Below are 18303 nucleotides of genomic sequence, written 5' to 3' on the forward strand. Positions count from 1 at the left end.
TATAGAGAAGGTCTCCACAAACATTACATTTCTCAAAATGAAGAAAGGCCGGAAAGAGCCCTTTGGATTTCAAAGGTGGGGCCATGGCCTTAAGGTAAGCCTTTCTTAGAATGTGTCTACAATCCCAAGGGTTTGGGAATCACTGCCATTCTTGGAGGAAGAAAAAAAATTCCAGTTAAGCTGTTCCAAGAGAAATCTTAGAGCTACTGCCTAAAGCTCAGAGTTTATATACTAAGACATCTTATTTGTTAACTTTCTGAAATTTTGAAACACATAATCCTGAAGAACGAAGTCCAGAGGAGGCCTCTGTTGCCAGAGGAACAATATACAATTACTAATGCTTTGGTTTGTTCCCTTAGTTGTATCCAAAACACAGATAACAACAGCACATGGTAGATTTAAAAGCACAGGTGCTGTTAACCTTACATGTGGATTTATAGCAAGCTCTTACTCGAGTCATTAAAATTGATGGGCTCAAACTGAAGGTTGTTCAATTCAATTTGAAAAGGATTACAGTTTGTCAGATAAAAGTGATGACTCCAAGCAATTGTTTTAATAAAAAGTAGCAAATTTAAATTTTCCAAAGGGATAGACACACAAACAGCTGATACATGATACTTAGCTGATAGAGGGTAAGAGAATAATGTGAAGTAATGAAAATATACACTATAACTTTAAAATACAGAGGGTTTTTGTTGGGGTGATGCTGTGCTTAGGATATTGGTTTTAATTTAACTAAGAAGAAGATGAATTTGTATTTCTATTTACTGCTTAACAATGGTTATAGGTAGCCAAGAAACAATTTGGGGAATCATTTGGGATTAAAAATTGGCTCTGGAAAATCTAGGTATGCAGGTATTAAAGAGTTGGAAATTTAATGTAAAATTCTGAGACCTTCTTGGAATATAATTAAAGTCATCAAAATCAGAGTACATTTTGCCAAATTAGCTGACAAAACTGTTATTCTAGAATATGTCTTGGTATTTCGTATATATGTTCCTGAGGTCATGGGTATATTAACATAGCATAGATAAGATCAAAATTTAATATCAAAGTCCAGTTGGAGGCCAAGCCCAGTGTCCAAGTCACTGTTCACCCCACTATAAAGTCAACAGCTCACACCCTTGAGTCCTGAAGGATAACAGGGTCACTTACCATGAAGAGCACACACGCGGAAGATGAGTTTACTCTCTATTGCCTTTAGATCATCAAAGTTCTCAACTTGGAAGACCAGGCTGCCGTCCCCACTGATCTCCTCCAGCTGAGATCTATTGGCCCCGTACACTCCCACAGAGAAGATGACCACACCTTTGTCCCGAAGAGCTTTTGCAGGGTCTATCACATCATCTTGGGCTTCTCCATCAGTGATGAGGATGAGAAACTTTTTGACCATTGAACGGCCCCCCTTGGGCTCAGTGAAGTATGGATCCACAAAGGTTAGTGCACTTCCAGTCAAAGTGTTTTGGTTGATGGGAGACATTCTGTTTATTGCATCAGAAATTTCTTTTTGTGTATAGTATTTATCAAGCTGGAATTCTTCCCTATTATGATCACTGAATTGAATGACACCAACTCGGGTTTTGTCTGGGCCAATCTGAACCTTAGCTAACAGGTTTTTCATGAAGGTTTTCATTTTCCCAAAATTTTCAGATCCTATACTGCTAGAACCATCCACCAGAAACATGATATCGACCTTCATGTATTCACATCCTGCATGTAATCAAAAAGACCAGAAATAAACCAGGTTGGAATTGTCCTCAGAATGTATAAAAGACAGTAAAGCAGAAATAAATCCTTTAATCAGAAAATATCTAAAATTAACTCAAGCAACTTCCATTGCATTTGAAAATTTTATCTGCTTCTTTTGTAGAAGCCTGCTGACTAGAACCCTAAACCAGAAATTCATTGAAGATTACCTAAGAAGTTTTAGAGAAGAAATACAACTTCAAAAGTATATATTCATTCACTCACTTATGCATATATGCATTATGCATTTATTCATTCATAATTCTTGAAGTTTATGAAATAGAAAGCATCAGGCTATACATTAAGGATGCAATGGTGATCAAAAAAGAAGGACAGAGAAAAGTAAGCAATTTGGGGCACTAATATGACTAATATTCCAGGGTTTTATGTATATTCTTGAAACACAAATTTCCAGGTAATCCTTATATAGCATTATTTCCTGGGATAATTTAAAGTGATTTGAGGGGGGACCTTCAAGATGGCAGAGGAGTAAGATGTGGAGATCACCTTCCTCTCCACAAATACATCAAAAATATATCTACATGTGGAACAATTCCTATTGAATGCTGACAAAAGAAAAAAACAGAGACAAAAGAATAGGGACGGGACCTGCACCTCTGGGAGGGAGCTGTGAAGGAGGAAAAGTTTCCACACACTAGGAAGCCCCTTCACTGGCAGAGACGGGGGGTGGAAGGGGGAAGCTTTGGAGCCATGGAGGAGAGCACAGCAACAGGGGTGCAGAGGACAAAGAGGAGAGATCCCCTCAAAGAGGATCAGTGCTGACCAGCACTCACCAAACTGAGAGGGTTGTCTGCTGACCCACCGGGATGGGTGGGGGCTGAGAGCTGAGGTTTCAGCTTCGGAGGTCAGATCCCAGGGAGAGGACTGGGGTTAGCTGCATGAACACAGCCTGAAGGGGGCTAGTGTGCCACAGTTAGCCGGGAGGGAGTCTGGGAAAAAGTTTGGACCTGCCTAACAGGCAAGAGATAATTGTTTTGGGGTGCATGAGGAGAGGGGATTCCTTCCCTGTCTGCCCACAGAAGGCAGAGCACCACCTAAATGAGCTCCAGAGATGGGTGCGAGCTGTAGATATCAGCTCGGACCACAGAGATGGGCATGAAATGCTAATGCTGCTGCTGCAGCCACCAAGAATCCTGTGTGCAAGCACAGGTCACTGTCCACAACCCCCCAGGAGCCTGTGCAGCCTGCCACTGCCAGGGACACTGCCATGACCCAGGGACAACTTCCCTGGGAGAACACATGGTGCGCCTCAGGCTGTTTCAATGTCATGGCAGCCTCTGCCACTGCAGGCTCACCCTGCGTTCCAATTATAACTACCGTACCGCCCCCTCCCCCCAGCCTGAATCAGCCAGAGACATATGATCAGCTGCTGCTTTAACCCTGTCCTGTCTGGGTGGGAACAGATTCCTGAGGGCGACCTACATGCAGAGGTGGGGCCAAAACCAAAGCTGAACCCCAGGAGCTGTGCGAACAAAGAAGACAAAGGGAAATCTGTCCATGCAGCATCAGGAGCAGTGGATTAAATCCCCACAATCAACTTAATGTACCCTGCATCTGTGGAATATCTGAATAGACAACAAATCATCCCAAAAATGAGGCGGTGGACTTTGGGAGCAACTGTAGACTTGGGTTTGCTGTCTGCAACTGACTGGTTTCTGGTTTTCATGTTTATCTTAGTATAGTTTTCAGCACTTGTTATCATTGGTGGATTGGTTTATTGGTTTTATTTCTCTCTTCTTTTTGTTATTATTATTTTTTATTTGAATAATTTTTAAAATTATTTTAAAAGTTTTTTTCTTTTACTTTTTCTCCCTTTTCTTCTGAGCCATGTGGCTGACAAGATCTTGGTGCTCCCGCCCGGTGTCAGGCATGGACCACTGTGGTGGCAGAGTTGAGTGCAGGACATTGGACGACCAGAGGCCTCCAGGCCCCACATAATATCAATATGTGAGAGCTCTCCCAGATATCGCCATCTCAATGGTAAGACCCAGTTCCACCCAACGGTCAGCAAGCTCCAGTGCTCGATGCCCCGTGCCAAACAACTAGCAAGACAGGAAAACAACGCCACCCATTAGCAGAGAGTCTGCCTAAAATCATACTAAGTTCACAGACACCTAAAAACACACCACTGGATGCAGCCATGACCACCAGAAAGACAGGATCCAGCCCCACCCACCAGAAGACTGGCACCAGTCCCCTCCACCAGGAAGCCTACACAAGCCACTGAACCAACCTCACCCACTGGGGACAGACACCAAAAACAACAGGAACTATGAACCTGCAGCTTGTGAAAAGGAGACCCCAAACACAGTAAGTTAAACAAAATGAGAAGACAGACAAATATGAAGCAGATGAAGGAGCAAGGTAAAAACCCACCAGACCAAACAAATGAAGAGGAAATAGGCAGTCTACCTGACAAAGAATTCAGAGTAATGATGGTAAAGATGATCCAAAATTTTAGAATTACAAGGGAGAAAATACAAGAAACATTTAAGAAGGACCTAGAAGAACTAAAGAGCAAACAAACAGCGATGAATAATATAATAAATGAAAGTAAAAATTCTCTACAAGGAACCAATAGCAGAATAACTGAGGCAGAAGAATGGATAAGTGACCTGGAAGATAAAATAGTGGAAATAACTACTGCAGAGCAGAATAAAATAAAAAGAATGAAAAGAATTGAGGACAGTCTCAGAGATCTCTGGGACAACATTAAATGTACTAACATTTGAATTACAGTGGTCTCAGAAGAAGAAGAGGAAAAGAAAGTTATCTGAGAAGATAACTTGAAGAGATTATACTTGAAAACTTGAAAACTTCACTAATATGGGGGGCTTCCCTGGTGGTGCAGTGGTTGAGAGGCCACCTGCCAATGCAGGGGGCATGGGTTCGTGCCCCGGTCTGGGAAGATCCCACATGCCGCGGAGCGACTAGGCCCGTGAGCCATGGCCACTGAGCCTGCACGTCCAGAGCCAAGGAGAAACATGCCAAGACACATATTAAGCAAGCTATCAAAAATTAAATACAAAGAAAAAATATTAAAAGCAGCAAGGGAAGAGCAACAAATAACATACAAGGGAATCCCCTTAAGGTTAACAGCTAATCTTTCAGCAGAAACTCTGCAAGCCAGAAGGGAGTAGCAGGACATATTTAAAGTGATGAGAACAAAAACTACAACCAAGATTGCTCTACCCAGCAAGGATCTCATTCAGATTCGAATGGAGAAAATAAAACCTTTAGAGACAAGCAAAAGTTAAGAGAATTCAGTACCACCAAACCCTCTTGCACTGTTGGTGGAAATGTAAATTGATACAGCCACTATGGAGAACAGTATGGAGGTTTCTTAAAAAACTAAAAATAGAACTACCATACGACCCAGCAATCCCACTACAGGGCATATACCCTGAGCAAACCATAATCCAAAAAGAGTCATGCACCACAATGTTCATTGCAGCTCTATTTACAATAGTCAGGACATGGAAGCAACCTAAGTGCCCATCGACAGATGAATGGATAAAGAAAACGTGGCACATATATACAATGAAATATTACTCAGCCATAAAAAGAAACGAAATTGAGTTATTTGTAGTGTGGTGGATGGACCTAGAGTCTGTCATACAGAATGAAGTAAGTCAGAAAGAGAAAAACAAATACCGTATGCTGGCACATATATATGGAATCTAAAAAAAAAATAAGTTTCTGACTAACCTAGGGGCAGGACAGGAATAAACATGCAGACATTGAGAATGGACTTGAGGATGTTGGGAGGGGGAAGGGTAAGCTGGGAAGAAGTGAAAGAGTAGCATTGACATATATATATTACCAAATGTAAAATAGATAGCTAATGGGAATTAGCTGCCTAGCACAGGGAGATCAGCTCAGTGCTTTTTGACCAGTTGAAGGGGTGGGATAAGGAGTGTGGGAGGGAGATGCAAGAGGGAGGGGATATGGGGATATGTATATATATAGCTGATTCACTTTGTTATACAGCAGAAACTAACCCAACATTGTAAAGCAATTATACTCCAATAAAGATGTTAAAAAAATAAAGTGATTTGATAAACTCTACAAATCAATATTAGAAATTTAGGTGAAAAGCTTTTACTAGAGATAATAAGTACATTAGTAAGCACATATCCATTCAACATGGACTGTTCCTTTATTTATACATAAAATTTGTAGATACCCTACTGACTGGAAGTGGACATTTATATGCATATATATGTATCTGTACATATATACACACATAGAAGACCAATTTCTATCAGCCATAAAAAAGTGTTATTAATTCATGGTGCAGGAGTTGTGTGTGTATATATATACATATATATGTATATGTATATATGTATATGTATATGTATATGTATACATATATATGTATATGTATATATATGTATATATTTATATTATATATTCTATATATAGTGTAAATATATTTTCTTTAGCATGTATCTCCTTAGTCTTAACCCTTTTGTCTATCTGTTATCACTGCCATTCTTTTACCAGCCCCTCCCTCGATACTCACAGAATCTATCCCATAGTATTTGAAAATGTATCATCATTTTCAAATGATGATACATTTGAAAACGATGATACAGTATCAGCCATAGAAGAATTAAAAGATGCTATCTGTTTTCTAATAACTTGTATAAGGCTCACCAGAGGGTATTAAAACCATCATTTGAGATCCATGCTGCCCTGGAGCCATTTTGAAAGTTGTAAATAGGGAAGTTCCCGAAGACGTTTGTGGCCTTGGCAAAGCCCCAGCTCTGCGAAGTGTGGAAGGTTCTCTTCCATGAACACATGTCAAAAGAGGAGACTTTTACCTGTGGTTCAGTATTCACAGGATCTACCTCCTCGTCTCAATTTGTCATGGAAGCCACTCTGGCCCTCTACCATCTCCCACTCTTCCACGTCAATAAAAGAGTTTCAACTAGGCAGATGGTTGCCCAGGTAAAGACTATATTTCCCAGGCTTCCTTGAAGCTAGATGTGGCCCTGTAACTAAGTTCTTGCTAGTAGATATTAGCAGGACTGATTTGGCCACTTCTGGGACTTAACAATAAAACAATTGAGCATGGTGGGCTCCCCTGGCCCTATCTCCCTTTCCACAAATGCAGGGTAATGAACCAGCCTCTTTGCTAGACCTGGACTGCTTACTCTGGACTATTACAGAAAAGAGAAACAATATTCTATGTTGTGTAGTTTAGGGTCTTTTTGCTAGAACCACTTAACCTGCTCCTGAACCAATACACAGTGTCATTCCATCCACATGTGCTCTGAGACCAGTCAGTGGTTTCCAGGCCCTCCAGCATAGGGTCCTTAGTTTTCCTGCCTCTCTATTCACCATATTATGGCTCATTTCCTTGTCCACAGTTTGTCTCCTCCCTCAGGTGTGCCAGGGTTTTGGCACCTGAACTGCAACTACCTGATCAACAAAAAAAAAGTACTGTCTTTCTTCAGATTGGTCCATGACTTTCTCCCTTGAGAAGACCTGAAGTACAATCTATTTTAGGTTTCCTGAAACCCTTTTACTTTCCTTGGCATCAACTCCAGGAAACGTCAGGGAATCTGTACTCTTACACTCATTCTAAGACATCCTGAAAACCCTACTCTACTACTGTCCATAACAGGAAGAAAAAAATCAATAAAGTTGTGATTTAGGATTTTGCTGTTAATGCTACTTATTTGCTGGTTTATTTTTCTTTGGATTTTAGTGACTCAGAAAAAATTCTAACACATTTTCACTTTTGTAAGTTCAAGTAAGTTAGAATTCTTTTCCTTTCCACATCAGTGAACACCTTGACCAACTTTTAAAATAGCCACGTTTTATGTAGCGCTTACCATGGGCTAAGCCCTCTTTTAAGTGCCCTGCATATATTAGTACCTTTAGGCTTCATAATATGCCTACACATATGGGACAAAGGCAGGTAGACAGTAAGTAACCCATTCAAGGTCCACAGCCAATAATTGATAAATCTGGGTTGTGAACTTTGATGCTTTGACTCCATCATCCTTTATCTTAATCAGTAAGTAACATGACTCTTGGCAGCCGATATTTTCAGGTGCTAATACTCGCAGTCAACACACACCCATCTTCAATTAGTAAGTGGCTATTATTATTTTTTAAAATTTTATTGAAGTATAGTTGATTAAAAATGTCATGTTAGTTTCAGGTGTACAGCACAGTGATTCAGATATATATATATATATATATATATATATATATATATATATATATATACTTTTTCAGATTCTTTTCCCTTATAGGTTATTACAAAATATTGAGTAAAAGTCCCCTGCGCTATACAGTAGTAGGTTCTTGTTGTTTATTTTATATATAGTAGTGTGTATGTGTTAAACCTAGCTTCCTAAATTATCCCTCCTCCCCTTTTCCCCTTGGTAACCATAAGTTTGTTTTCTATGTCTGTGGGTCTATTTCTGTTTTGTAAATAAGTTCATTTGTATCTTTTTTTTAGATAAGTGGCTATTACTAATAAGAGAAATAACAATCAGGTGCAGGAATTTGCACATTGTTCTTCCTTACTTCTGTTACTTAATTTTTGGTCAGAACAAAAATGCAAATACGTGTTTCTGTTATAAATAAAAATAAGCAAGGGTTACATATGTCCTAGGTGTGCATTCATAATAGAGAAATAATGGTTGGTGTTTATTATGCTAAACCTATACAGATACTCTGATGTAGGTATTATCCTCATTTTCCAGACAAGGAAGTTCAAGGTTCAAGCAGTGAAGTGAATTGAACCCTAATCTACTTAAAGCCAGCGCCCATTTTCTTTCCACTATCCTCATCTGCCTGAATTAGTGTGTACACACACACAAACACACACATACACAAATAAAAGTTTCTTATCCTCCACAGCAGTGGGCTTTGTCAAAGCAACAACATTCTTAGCAACCTTCACACTTATGGCTTTCGAGATGGCCTTAGGGCAGCTCTCTATATAGGGATTCTCCAACCTTGGCAATTGGCTTAAAATGAGGGGCTGAATCCCTCCACAGTTATAAAGGAAGTTAGCAAAATGTGAGCCAGACAACTGGTCACGTCATTCCTTGTTCCGGCCTATTAAGTCTGCCTGAAGCAACCAACGAAGTACAGAGAATAAAGCCTTTTACTTTTGCTTACCTTTCTCAGTGCAGATGCTGCGAACAACTTCATTTTTGATTCTTTTTAAAGAATCAAAGTTCTGCCCAAAGTTAACCCTTTCCTCTGCCCCAGCAATTTGTTGCAGTTGTGTTCTGTTAGCCTCACCAATGCCGACCACGTGGATGGTGATGTGTTCAGCCCTTAGTCTCTCAGCAGGTTCCAGGACACCATCCGTGAACTTCCCATCAGTCAACACAATGAGGTAACAGGGTACCTCATTCATCCTCTGCTTCCTTCCCTTCCTTATTAGTGGCAGAATGAAATCCAGGGCTGCCCCAGTAAGTGTTCTGCCTCCAAGTTGCTTGATGTTAGAAACAGCCTTTCTTAATGTCACATCATTAGGATAGTCATTGATATCAAATTCCACTTCCTTCTTGTGGGAATACTGCACAGCTCCAACTCGGACTTTGTCTGGGCCGATGCTAAACATCTCTATCACCGCCAGCATAAATTCCTTGATTTGCTCAAAGTGTTTATTCTGAATGCTGCTTGAGCCATCAATGAGGAAATAGAGATCAGCTTCTTTTGTATCTACACAGCCTGAAGAAAAATGGAAAGCAGAAATTGCATTCTCTGTTAACTATAGAGAATCTGGAGAGAACATTGCAGGAGGGTTTGGAGAGGAGGATGAGACTGCGAAGGTTCTAAAGAATGAGAACACTTCAGGTTTGCACGGTGCCTGGACACTTCGCTGCGCACATTCATACCCATTTTCTCCTTTGAAATTTACCACAACCTTCTGAGGAAATTGAAACTGAATGAGGCCTAGTGGTTTGTCTGAGGTCACACAGCCAGTGAATTAAAGAGTAAGGACAAGATTCCCAAGTCTCCAGGCTTTTAGTTAAAATCGTTTTTCTCGTATTGACACCTAGCTTTTTAGTTTATGCCTTAACATTTCCTGAGAAATGACCTTCTGTTCTTACTTCCCCAATAACCTCTTCTGTCCAGAACAACTAGAATAATTTATTTAAAACTAGAACCAGATCATATTACTCTTCTGCTTAAACGATTTATCATTGTATTTAGAATTTAAAAATGAAAAATCAGCTGATCTTTCCCCCTTCTTTTCTCTCTGACCCTATTTCCAGCAATTCTTCATCTTCCTCACTGTGTTCCAGCGACACTGGGCTTCTACTGTACTCTAAATGTGCCCCAGGGCTTTTGCACCTATCCTCTTTCCTGGAATATTTTTCCCCCAAAATCTTCATGGCTGGTTCCTTCTCACCTCCTGGACATGCCAATTCAAATGTCGGCTCTTTAGAAGGGCTTCCCTTCCAGCTAAAGCACATCAATCATTGTCTATTCTATTAACCTATTTTCCTTATGATGCCCATTACTTTCTGAAATTACCTATTCATTTGTTCATGAGCACAGCCTGTCTCCTGTCACAGAATGTCAGCTCCATGAGGGTGAGACTTTGCCTAGTTTTCTGCTTCTGCCCGGTAGGCCTGGTATATCACAGGATTTCAACAGAAAATTGTAAATAAAGGAGCTCTAAATGTTCCTTCCTTTGTTGAGCAGCTTCTCTGAAAAAGTGCTTTAACTTTCCTAATAGTCTATTTACAACTCTATTTAACCATTTTTGAAATTGGGTAGAAGGAAAAGCATACCTTTAAGATTTATTTATGTGCACAATTACCTGGTTGAGTATGTGAAAAGGTCTTTAAAATACAACACAATTTAGTCATTTCAGAAATATTTTCTTTCTTGATAGCTTGTTGGCAATATATGGCTATTGACACTACTTCAGGCTATGAAGAGTTGGTCCTTAAGAAATCAGAAATACTGGAAATAAGCTTGACCCTGAGAATTAAACTATAAAATCTACATATAAAGTATTAGGGCAGGGACTACCCTGGTGGCACAGTGGTTAAGAATCTGCCTGTCAATGCAGGGGACACGGGTTCGAGCCCTGGTCCGGGAAGATCCCACGTGCCGCTAAGCAGCTAAGCCCGTGCGCCACAACTACTGAGCCTGCGCTCTGGAGCCCACGAGCCACAACTGCTGAAGCCTGTGCACCTAGAGCCTGTGCTCCACAGCAAGAGAAGCCACTGCAATGAGAAGCCCATGCACCACAATGAAGAGTAGCCCCCGCTTCCTGCAACTAGAGAAACCCCGAAGAGCCAACACAGCCAAAAATAAATAAATAAATTTATTTTTTAAAAAAGTATTAGGGCAAAGGTAAGCAGTTATCTGCAAAAGACAGGGGTGATGCCAGGCCACAAAAACTTGACAGCAACCAGAATGAACTGACTTATATATGTAATAAAGAAGAATGGTGGTCAGTAATGTGGAAGAGAAAAATTCGAGTCCGGGGGTAACCATGGCAATACCCATCCAACTCTGCCTGGGGCTGTGAGTCACATGTTGCTATTAAAATGTGAACTTAAACTGATTAAAATTAAATAAAATTTAAAAGTCAGCTCCTCAGTTGCAAAAGCCACATTTCAGGTGCTTAAAAGTCCCATGTGCCTAGTGGCTATTATATTGGACAGTGTAATTACAGAATATATCCATCTAAAAAGTTCAAGTGGACAGGGTTGAAGAGAAATGTGTCTCCTGGCACAAGGCCTCACCTGCAGTTATACAGAGAGATAGACAGAGATGTAGATCTATATATTTGATTCTAAAATAGTCATTCCCCTGATTAAATACCACTAGACATTTCAGTCATAAAACTAACTCCCTTGCTCTGATTCCACATCATCCAGCAGTCTTTTGATCACATTTTAGCTTCTGACTTGTCTATATGTCTACAGGGAGAGACTATGTTGCTCAGAGGACATGAATGTCTAGGTCCCTGGGCACTAATAGTTCCATTGCAGAGATAATCGTCAATCTTTTTTTATCATAGCCTCTTGGTTTGGTTAATGTGAGTCTTTCCTTGCTTTAATGAAGTTCTATTTAATAAATTGAATACCTAGTGGTGCCGAAGGTGGTGGATACAGCAAGGACTAAGTCAGTAGAGATTGGTTCTCTGTGTCTGACCGTTCTGAAACCACAAACCTGGCCACCCCACTGTAGACCATGGCAAATTCACTGAGGCAGTGGTTCTCAGATATTGCTAGAGTGAGTTTGCTGGGGAGCTTTCTAAAATCCAGGTGGCCTAGGCCCTACTCGCAGAGACTGAGTCATTGGGTTGGGCCACTGAATTATTAGCAAGCTCCTCAGGAAGTCCTGATAAATTTACAGCAGACACTTTTGGTGTTCTGCCTGTATCCCCTCAAATCCTTTACCATTTTTGTGTAACGAGTTCCCAGCACTTTCATTCCAATAGCTAGCACCTGTGTCTGTGGGTGGGTGGGCTGCTCTCGGGTTGTTGAAACCCTTTTTGCTTGGTACTAAACCAGAGGTGTCTGGAAATGTACATTCCCTTCTGTGTGCTGGAATATAAATTCTCCAGTTACATTGACCCCTGTCTAGAACAAATCTAACGTTTAACCCACACTGTCTCTCAAATGGTCCTGTGGAATTGACCCTCCATGGAACTTATCATGGGGCTTATCATCCTGTCCTTCCTGGTCCCATATCCTCCCTTCTCTACCAATCTCCAGTTTTTCCTGGGTATATTTTTAATATATCAGTTTCACATGAATCCTTATCTGACATCTATATCTGAGGAACTCAATCTAAGTCAGGTACCAGTATTAGAGAGCCACTGAATTAATAAGAAGGCACTTACTGAGGCCTTATGGAAGATAAGGATGGCCCTTGTCCTAGCCTTGGTCCCATATCTTCCCATTTAGAAATTCTGTAATGACAATAATAGTTTTTTGTCACATAATTTCAAACTCCCTGAGAGAGACCGCGCTACACATCCCTCCTATGCCCTAAAAGTTGCTACTAGACCAAGGCAGCTGCCACTCTGAGAGACTCCTCTCTGTATCACTCAGGAGGTAATAGGGGACTGGTTTCTTGCTGCTGCCTTGTAATGCATATATGCAAGAGGAAATCAAGGGCTGGCCCAGGATTGCATCCTTAAACTTTCCATCGGCTAATCTGAATTTAAAATTAGTCTTTAACATCATTGGAGGATTCTTTTCCATGTGAGTGCTGCCAAATTTGAGTTCCTATTGTTTGGAAGCATTTTATCTGCAGGGAAATGTCAGCAGATATCTCAGAATTAGATAAGCTCGAAGTCACATCAAGTATCTTCTGGCAATATGTCCTGGTATCTTTGAAAAGAACTTGGTAAAACTATAGCAGATTCGGTTGTGGATAAAGATATAAGTACGATGATGATCCCTGCAAAACTTTTATAAGAGCGAAACATTGGCAATGACTTCTATATCCAACAATTTAGGATATGTTAAACAAATTATGTTATATCCATAGGACGGAATATTATTCCCAACCTAAAAAGAATATTGCCAAAAAAATTTAAGGAGATGGACAAAAGTTCATGTTATAAGGTTGATAGAAAAGTGAATAAGGCATATCATACCGGTTATCCCCAATATCCATTCTCTTTTCTACACTAATTTAGTCCCCAATATTTGCCTAGGTACTTGGCTGCCCCAAGTAAAGACTACATTTTCTAGTTCTCATTTTTACAATGAAGAGTGACATGTGACTAAGTTCTGGCCAATAGGATGTAAGCAAAGATGGCGAGTGTAATTCCTGGGAATATCCTTGAAGAAAAAGAGGGGAAAACCTGCCTTTTCCTTCTCTTTTATAATTCTTGTTGCTAGATGTGAATGTAATGCCAGGAGCAGTTATCTTGGATTATAATGCTGGGAATAGAGACCACAAAGAGCAGAAAAATAACTTAGAAAGAGACAGGGTCCCTGACACGGTGTTGTACTACCCAGCTCCTTATACCTACCTTAGGACTTATTTGTGAAACAGAAAAAAAAATAGCTTTATCCTATTGAAATCATTGTTATTTTTTCTTTTGTTAGTCACACTCAGAAGTAATTGTAACTGATACAAGTTACCCAACAGTGTGCTCCTGCATTGTCTAATATGACAGCCATCAGCATATAGCTATTAAAATAAAAATTAAATTAAATTAAAATTAAAACACAGTTCTTCAGTTCCATTAGCCTCATTCCAAGTGCTCAATAGCCAAGATTGGCTAGTGGTCTCCTTATCGAACAGTGAAGATAAAGAACATTTCTATCATTACAGAAAATTCTGTTTGACAGCACTGATACACATAATGTTACATCTTTTTTAAGAAATGTGTATGCATGTGTTTGTGTGTACATGAGTGTAGAGACAGAGAATAGACTAAAAGATAAGAGAAATAAATGATAAGAATGGCTTTATCTGAAAGATAAGATCACAGGTGATTTTATTTTCTTTATGTTCATCAACACTATCAAATTATTTTATAATTAATATTTTGTATATTTTATTGAGGTATGATTTACGTGCTTAAAACATTCATCCACTGCAATCATTCAATGATTTTTAGGAAATTCACAAAGTTGTGCAACCATCACCAAAATCTAGTTTTAGAACATTTTCATAACTCCTAAAGTTCCCTTACCCAATTACAAGTCCTCACTCCTGCCCCAGCCCTAGACAACTGCTCATATTACTTTTATACTATGAAAAGGATTTTTAAAGACATACCAGTTTTATCAAGTTCCATTTGTTCAGCATGAGTTGAAATTTGGGACCATATTTCATTCTGGAGCTTTTTCAAGAATTTCTTACTGTAAATTTCCAAGTCTGCATGGGACTTCATCATGGAGATGGTCTGTTCCGGAGGGTAAGACGCTATTTCTTCTAACTGGGTCTTGTTGGCCCCTTGGATGCCCATGGCAAACACAGTTACATCCTCCAGGCGGAGATTCAGTGCAGCCTCACGCACCTTGTCATCTGATGGTCTGTCAGTGACCAGGACTGCAATCTGGGGCACTCCCTGTGCCCTTCTGCTGCCACTTGATGCTGAGAAGCCTTCTCTCCTCATCTTCTCAATGGCAGCACCAGCATTGGATTTCCCAGCCCGCAGAGAAAGCTTCTGGATTTGCTTCTGAAATTCAGATTGGGTTGTGCTTGAGCTCAGAGGAGAAAAAGTCTGAACTCTGTCACTGTAACTCATAAGACCAAGCCGCAGGCATTTGTCTTTCACATCCATGGAGGAGGTGATATTCTTCAGGAAGTTCTGCAGGTTCCTTAGATTCTGTTTGGTCCCAACAGACTCATCCACCAGGAACATGAGGTCGGCAAGCGAATCTTTCTGACAGGCCCTGGGGAAGGGGACTATGGAGGGAGAAAAAGTAGGAATGTTAGTACACACCTCTGGCCCAGAATGAGAAAGGCACTCTACAGATTGTCAGAAGGCATTAGTGAAAATAGAGGCAGTCATGATGGATGCAGTTAGCATTTTTTTTAGTGAAAAAAGGATAAAAATTCTCAGCAAAATTTACATTGGCCATTGACTTCAGAGGATTTGCAATGCTCTTCCCTCTGTCTGAAGAATGCTTATTATGATTTTCCTACCACATCTCATCAGCATGTTCTTCATGAGCACCATCACCACCAGTATGACTACCACCACCACTACTACCACCAACAGCAACCACCTCCACCACCTCCACCATCACCACCACTACCACCTCTACCTCCACCTCCACTACTACTTCCACCTGCACCACCTCTACCACCACCTCTGCCACCACCATGGTCTTCATGACCACCATCACCACCAGTATGACTACCACCACCGCCTCCACCACCACCACCACCTCTACCACCACTACCCCTCATTTTCAGCAACTCCACCACCTGAACTTCCAACACTATAACCACCACCACCTCCAAGTCCACCACTACCAGTATGAACCACCACCACCACTTTCAAATGCTGAAATATAGGCATAAATTAGTAGAAATATACCTGAGTTCAGGGAGCTCACATTCTATGGGGAGGACAGATAAATAAATTATGCTATTTCAGACCATAATAAATGCTAACAAGGAAATAAAATAGGTGAATCAATTGAGTTACCCTATGTTGGGGATGTGGGATGAGAACTAATTGATCTGAGACATAAAAAGTCAGGGAAGACCTCTCTGAAAGGATTACATTTGGGTTGAGAAAGATGAAGAGAAAGATTGACCTACACATTGTGTGAAAGGAAGAAGAATTCTGGCAGAAAGAAAAGCGAGAAATAGAAACAAGCAAAAGCCCAGAGTAGCCAGAGCCAATGAGTGAGGGGAACAATGATGGATGAGGTCAGAGGGAAGTAGGGCCCAATCATATGGGGCTCAGATGATCTTATTTAAATCTTTTAAATATCACCCTAGTTCCTGAGGGGAGATAATGAATTCATTAAAAAACAATTGCCCTAGTCCAGGAAAGAGATAATGGTTCTTGGACAAGAATAAAGCAGGTAAGACAGAACAACAAGAGTAGTTTTGATACATGAATTAGAGACAGAATAGAGAGGACTTGATGATAAATTAGATATGAGTATTGGGAGACAAAAAGGAAGTGGTGAAAACTCCTGGGTTTTTGGCCTGAACAACTGAGTGGATACTGGTGGTATCTTTTTCCAAGATAGGGGAGATAGTGGGAAGAACAAGTTGGAGGGAGAAGTCAAGAGCTCCATTTCAGACACGCTAAGTTTGGGATACTATTGAAGATGCCAGGTAAGCAGTTGGTTGTATAAATCTGGAATCCACAGGAGAGTATACCACATGCACAGAATGCCCACTCCAGGAACAGGTGGAGGAGCCAAAACTGTGGGGGTTGTAGCCAAGAGATAAGCTCAATCTTGTCAAGAACTATCCACAGGATTGTGAGCTCTAGAAGCCAGAAGGCATGCCTTACTTATCTCTATCTCTCCAGTACCTGGTGCCTGGTGGGAGCTCAGAAATACTTGTGGAAATATAATAATTCTCATAAATCTACCAATGTACTCTGAACCTCACATAGTTGGCTAAAACAAACTTACAGCATGGCCCACTCAACTCAGTATTTATTTGCAAAGAGCTATTACTATTAATGACAGTAAACTGCCAAAATCCATACAAGTCATCTCACCCATATTGTAAGGTAGATATTAATATCCTCACTTTATAGGTAAGGAAACTGAAGCTCAGAGGTTAAGTAACTTACTCAAGGTCTTTAGCAGCCAAGCCAGGGTTTGAACCCAGGCTCCAAAGCCCTTACTCTTAACCTCTAAAGGCAAGGATAGGGTCTTGACAAACAAAACCTTGTTGTACTGTATACTACTGTGAAATAAATTAGGAGGAGTGAGAGAAACACAGATCAGTACACAAAGCCTTCTAAGAAGGTGGTAACACAGATCAGTACACAAAGCCTTCTAAGAAGGTGGTAACACAGATCAGTACACAAAGCCTTCTAAGAAGGTGGTAACACAGATCAGTACACAAAGCCTTCTAAGAAGGTGGTAAAGTCCTATGGTCTTGGAGAGCTCAGGCTACCTACAGTGTTGTAAGATTTCCAAGGTCCCCAGGGTGAGGGGTCACAGGAAAGTTTTTTTCTCTGGGAAGAGAAGCACATGTGCTGTAAGAACTTGTTATTTCCCCCAAGGCAGGAAGAGTGAGGGATGGGAAGAGTGGAGGTAAAAGTACTCCCTGATGCTTCAGGGGCAGCACTAACTGTGACAGAGACTTCTAGATACTTACCCAAACCCATTTCCTCTTCTTGCTCATAGGCCTAGACCTGATTTCTCAGCCTCACCTGCAATTAGGTGTGGCCATGGGACTAAGATCTGGCTAATGAAATGTGAGCAGAAGTAGTGTGTGTCTCTTCCAAGCTTAGCCCATAAAACCACATCTTGAGTGATGTTCCATCTTTTTTCCCTTCCACCAGCTCTATACCAATTCCCAAGGCACCTTGAAAGTAATATTTGAAAATGAAAGAGCCACCACCAACATAATTATCTAAATAGAAGGAAGACAACTTGAACACTGGCCCTATAGCATTACAAGGGAAATAAATAAACTTCTTATGATTCAGGAAGTCTATTTGTTATTAAGGCCTAGGCTGGTCTGACTGCAAAATCAACCCATAGTGATAGCCAAGGAATTGGTGAATGATAGAGCAGGAAAAAATTTCAAGATCATTCCAACTCTCATATCTTACAAAGGAGGATGCTGATGCAAGGCTCAGAGAGATGAAATCACTTCCTCAAGTTCACAGTCAGCTAGTGGTATTGTCTGGACCTCTTGACCTGTGGTCAGGGCACTTTGTACCAAACCAGGTGGCTTCCTCAAGTCTTAGAACTAGATAGCACCCACTCAGAATAGCCCCTCATCAATAATAGAGCACAGAGGCAGCCAGGAAGATCTATTTTGCTGGGGGCTCTTTCTACATCACTCTGGAGACAGTGGCTGGGGCCCCTCATTAGTGCAGCACACTTACTGGGCACCTCCCATGACTGTGTA

At 40.7% G+C, this 18303-nt stretch overlaps 1 protein-coding gene across 1 annotated transcript in view; it reads right to left on the reverse strand.

Moving 5' to 3' along the window:
* COL6A5 (collagen type VI alpha 5 chain) overlaps positions 1-18303 on the reverse strand; it is a 156388-nt gene that overhangs the window by 88852 nt on the left and 49233 nt on the right. The window contains exons 4-6 of the mRNA XM_029214229.1: positions 14515-15147; positions 8914-9474; positions 1156-1710 (exon numbers count right to left, since the gene is read on the reverse strand). Coding sequence (XP_029070062.1) covers positions 1156-1710; positions 8914-9474; positions 14515-15147 — 1749 coding nt within the window. The remainder of the gene's footprint in view (positions 1-1155; positions 1711-8913; positions 9475-14514; positions 15148-18303) is intronic.

This window comes from Monodon monoceros, unplaced genomic scaffold, assembly GCF_005190385.1.
Source record: "Monodon monoceros isolate NGI ecotype Baffin Bay Population unplaced genomic scaffold, NGI_Narwhal_1 Super_Scaffold_11, whole genome shotgun sequence".
Classification (NCBI taxonomy): domain Eukaryota; kingdom Metazoa; phylum Chordata; class Mammalia; order Artiodactyla; family Monodontidae; genus Monodon; species Monodon monoceros.